The 5,000-nt window shown below is 39.2% G+C and overlaps 1 protein-coding gene across 1 annotated transcript in view; it reads right to left on the minus strand.

Moving 5' to 3' along the window:
* The window catches only part of LOC101859153 (dedicator of cytokinesis protein 4), a gene marked incomplete in the record, with an annotated part of 145,183 nt that overhangs the window by 95,594 nt on the left and 44,589 nt on the right, over positions 1-5,000 (minus strand). The window contains 5 exon segments of the mRNA XM_013079173.2: positions 2,309-2,394; positions 3,002-3,150; positions 3,589-3,647; positions 4,019-4,119; positions 4,948-5,000. The exon segment at positions 4,948-5,000 is cut by the window's right edge and continues 26 nt beyond it. Coding sequence (XP_012934627.1) covers positions 2,309-2,394; positions 3,002-3,150; positions 3,589-3,647; positions 4,019-4,119; positions 4,948-5,000 — 448 coding nt within the window.

Consider the following 5,000-nt stretch of genomic DNA (forward strand, 5'->3'; position numbering starts at 1 on the left):
AGACAGACAGACAGACAGACAGACAGACAGACAGACAGACAGACAGACAGACAGATAGATAGATAGATAACATTTTTATAGCGCAAATTCCCACTCCGCAGCAAGCCCTATGTTCTACTACATGATAATCTGGCTTTCGTTCTGAAATAACTATTATAATTCTCCAGGGAGAAAAATACACATAAAAAAGGTTCTTTCCGTTTTGGTTTTGTTTTTTGTTTTATAGTAGAGGGTTTTACGGCGCTCGCAACTGCATAAGGTCATATGAGCGCCAAGGGGTGTGTGTCAACAGAGAAGTCTTTACAGGAAATCAGACTTACTCTGTTCACCTCTCTAGCTTCAACAGCACAAGGTCTGCTTCGACTATCAAGGCACCCCAAAATAGCAGGTCACAAGGGAGTGACAAACATACAAAAGAAGTAGAGGAAATGACAATAGTAAGGATCATCAAAGAAAAGGCAGCAGTTCCCTGTTGTAGATCAGGCACAGTTATGAGCGTGACATGAATCAGCCCATTTACAATTCTACTATATTTGAACGAGAAATGTCCCCCCTTTGGGAATGGCCTAAAGACACTTCAGTCAGTGACACTGCCCCGGGGGGTGTCTTTGTGTTTGTGTGCTTTAAAAAATCACATTCAAAAGTAACGTCATATATCTCAAACAGTACAGTCGTACCTGCTTTAACACTAGCCACCTATTCACGACTAACGCTTATACAAACGACCGCTTCCCGCTCCCCCCTGCCTCTCCCCCCTGCCCCTTTTTTCGTTTATTTGAATTTTAACGACACTGTCCAAGAGGTCCACCTGTTTAAGAAAAACACGTTTCTACTGAACAATGGGAGGCGGTTTCGACTGTACCTAATATACAGATAATAATAATAAAATAATAATAGTAGATAGAATTTCTTTTGTGCACATTCCCGCCCAGCAGCAAGCTCTATGTGCTTTACAATCTATATTATTACCCCAGCAGACCTTATAGCAATCTGAAACAATCTCAACTTCCCGAGAAGCATACAGTGCAAGCTGCCATTTTATAGGAGCCAAAACACCACTTACACACTGAGAAGATCTTTCGCTGGGTACCCATTCTCAGAAGGGTGAAGTGAGGAAAATTTGTGTAAAGTGCCTTTCCCAAAGACACAACGTCAGGCCTCATGCTCGAACCCCTGAACCCGCAACCTCGCGATCACGAGCCGGTAGCCTACCCACTAAACCACCATGCTAACTTCACATAGAACCTTTAGAAACTCATATAATAATGTTATACTAGCCGAAATGTCGTAGGCAAATGCGAGGACACAAACTTCTTCCTCAATTCTTTGCTCAGAATTAGAAAAATATTTAGTCAGGAAATTTTTACCTGAAATGAAATACTATACAATTTCGGAAATGTTGAGCAAGTTTTCATTTATCGTTTTCACGAAAAAAAAGAACTGCCTAAAAAGCAACTAAACAATTATTTTGTCATCTCATTGTTACAAAAAGATGGAAACAGTACAATGCACAGTCCCCCCCAACTTCCTATACTATATATGGAACTTCTTACGAGCAATGAGCATATTTCCATATTAAGTACATGTATTACGAGGGTAAAATAGGCAGCTATCGTTTTACCTTGACCTCTGCACCCTAAACGTCAGGAGGGGGGGGGGGTGGACAGGGATGAAGTTCCACAGAAAAAATGGGACTTACACACAAAAAAAATTTAAAAAACGCATTAAGAAGAAATGACTAAAGTTCAGTAATAATAGATATCAATAATATACTGCATTTATGTAGCACACATCCCTGCTCGAAAGTGTCCAAGAAAATTACTACATTATGTACAAAAACAAAGTTCATGGGGATTTTTGAAGTATCATAAATAAATCACACTGGAATTACTTGGCCAATTAAAGTGAATATTGTGAAACTATTGTGCCTATTAACTCAGGGAAGATACACGACTATAAATAGGCCCTGTATCCTCCTAATACCCAGTGCCCATTGGCAAGATCGGTTCGTTTCAGTTCAGTTTGGTTCGATTTGGTGGTCAGGGCTAGCCAGATTTTCCTCTATGGAGAGAGAAAAGCTACCACCGTGGCACAAACCGAACGAAACCGATGATTGACCTTCAAGAACAAACGCGTCTGTTTTCAAGGCTGCGAGTTGGACGATCGGTGAGAGACAGCGAATTTATAGTGTGCACTGAAGGCACCAGATACCAAACCGAACCAAAATGAACCAAACCAACATGAACTGAACCGAACCAAACCCAACCGAACCCAGCCTCCAATGGGCATTGCCTATAACAAAACTCACATGGTCTTGAGGAGCTCCTTGTAGTCAGCGTCCCCGTGGTGCTCCAGGATCAGACTGTCAAGCTCCTGGTACATCTTTTTCTCCACCTGAAGTACATCAGAGTTATTTTTTATTTATTTTTTTGGCAAAAGTTTTACAGCACTTGCAACACAATAGTGTCATATAAGTGCCGAAGATTAGAGTTGTTACAAGAGAGTAACAAACATAAAAAAGAAGGAGGAGAGATAAACACGATAGTTGTTTGATAGGAAAGAAGGAGCCAACCACTCACACATTGGAGTTACATAGGTTTAGTTTACTCTAAAAAGATGAAGTGAACACACAATCAATATATACTTAAGACTGTGATAAAATTTCTTCCCAAACAGGAATGAAACTTGGGTCTTCCGTGTGCAAAAGCGAAATGCCTAACTACAGATGCCCTTCTAAGGTATCTTTTAGGTAATAGACTGTAAATAGGCATGCAAATGGTTTTTTAAAAACCACACCACTCTTTTCCCGTCATTCATCTATTCAAATTCAGTCAGTAACTTATTGTTTCTCTAACCATGCCTCTTTTGCCTTCTAATATATGGTTAGCAAGATGATCAAGGCCCTTATTTCAACTTGAGCTTCCGAGACAGTGCATTACTATGTCTCTTCATAATTCACTATACATTGCAAAAAGGAAAATAAAAGAAATTCATAACTGACCCGCCCGAGGTTTCCCTGAATTCTCATCTCACATTGCAGAATGTCGAAGAAGATGGGGATGGTAGCTTTGCGCAGCTCTTGCTGAGGGACCATGGTCACCCGCAGAAATGGGTTAATAATCTCAAGGATCAGATGCTGCTTGTTTGTGCCTAGGAAAAAACACACCAAAAAACAAACCTCATACATAGGGCACTATGAGATGCTTTAATCAACAACTTTACCTGAATTCAGTGTCATCATTCTTAATGTTCATAGCAACGGCACATATATATATATATATATATATATACACAGGAGACTGTCTATATGGAGACAAGAATATTAAAACAAGCTAATAAGTATTTTTAAAATCAAACCACTCTTCATACATTGCTATTTCTATAAAGAAAATACTGTACTTGGTAAAGCCAACAACAGAAAAGAGTTAGACCAGGCTACCTCGTAACAAGAATTTCGCTGAAAGAGATCCATCATATTAAAATAAATAGTTACCACATATAAGTTCAAGGGGGCGAAAAAAGGTGGAAATAACGAAGAAATATGTATGGAGCAGTAGGTTGAAAATGGATGGTCTGTAATCATCATACCTAGTTGATTCCACAAGGAGTGTATTTGAAATCCAACGGGAACCCGCATGTCATCATACCTTTCAAACAGAGGGGGGGAAAAAACGTCATCAGAATAACACATACAAACTGAAATGATATGCAGGAGCAATTACAACGGTTCCTTGTCAGAGATGAAGGTTCATTTATTTACTCATTTGAGAAGAATATAACATATACATGTAATTCCCAAATGGTGATTAGGCAAGGCATTTCAAGGACAGAGCAGCTTGCACAACTGTCAAGCAAAAGGGTCTCCAAAAATATCTTCTGCAAAAAAAGCTCTTTTTTTAAAGATATATTTTGAGAAAAAAAAAGATCAAACATCTACAATTTAACCAAAAACAGAGGGAAAACCAATTTGTTAAAAATTGTATAATAATTCTAACAAATAATGGTTGCTTTGTGTCACCTGTCCTTAATCTGGCTGCGCTTTGCCTCTGAGTAAAGCTCAAGTTGCAGGGCGCGTTGTGTGATGAAGTCAACAGCCAACAGGAAGAAGTTGTGCCACAACTGAGAATAATGATCATAATGATGTTGTTAACAACAACAACAACAACAACAACAACAACAACAACAACAACAACAACAACAATAATTACACTTACATAGCCCATACCCATGCTCAGCATGCTCTGTATGCTTTAAAATCGTTATCACCCCAGCAGACAAGGTATCTCATGGTCTAGAAGTACAGTGTTCTCCTCTCAATCAAAAGGTCCAAGGATCAAAATCTGCCAACGATGAATTACATTTTTGCCTGTAGAATTGTCTCTTTTGTCCTCCTTTCCAGTTCCTTTTCCCTCTTCTGCCATCTGCTTTAAATCTCCACTTGCTCCCCCTCCTCCTTCTCTGCTCCTCTTTCCCTTGAGCCTGTATTTTTCTACAATCAGTGGTATACATTTAAAGCCCCTATCAACACTATTCGGTTATTTAAGAGGTGGGACCACCGAGGTAAACACCCATATCCGAAAGAAAAAAAGGAGCCTGCTTCAACAGAACACGGTTAATCTGAAAACAGTGTGGGCAGTTCTTTAGATTTCAGTTTAAGCGTACACCACTGTATATACAGACACACACTCACACGCATACGCGTACATGCGTACACACACACAAACAAACATATATATATATATATATTATGTATTCATGTCGGGTTTTTTGCTGACCAGCAAAACCAAAATTTTGTGAGACTTTTTCTGGTCTTTTACAATGAGCCACTAATATATTTCGAGTAAGACTAAGACAAAGGAAGCACATTACAAAGATCAGATCAAAAACCTTTGTGTTTAAGTTTAATAGAATTGTTACATCTAAAAGAGGTTTGTGCGAGTGCCTCACCTCTCGATCAAAGTTTCCCCCGGAGAGAAAGTTGATGGTGAGATCATCAGCGA

Source organism: Aplysia californica, unplaced genomic scaffold, assembly GCF_000002075.1.
Source record: "Aplysia californica isolate F4 #8 unplaced genomic scaffold, AplCal3.0 scaffold00042, whole genome shotgun sequence".
NCBI classification, from domain to species: domain Eukaryota; kingdom Metazoa; phylum Mollusca; class Gastropoda; order Aplysiida; family Aplysiidae; genus Aplysia; species Aplysia californica.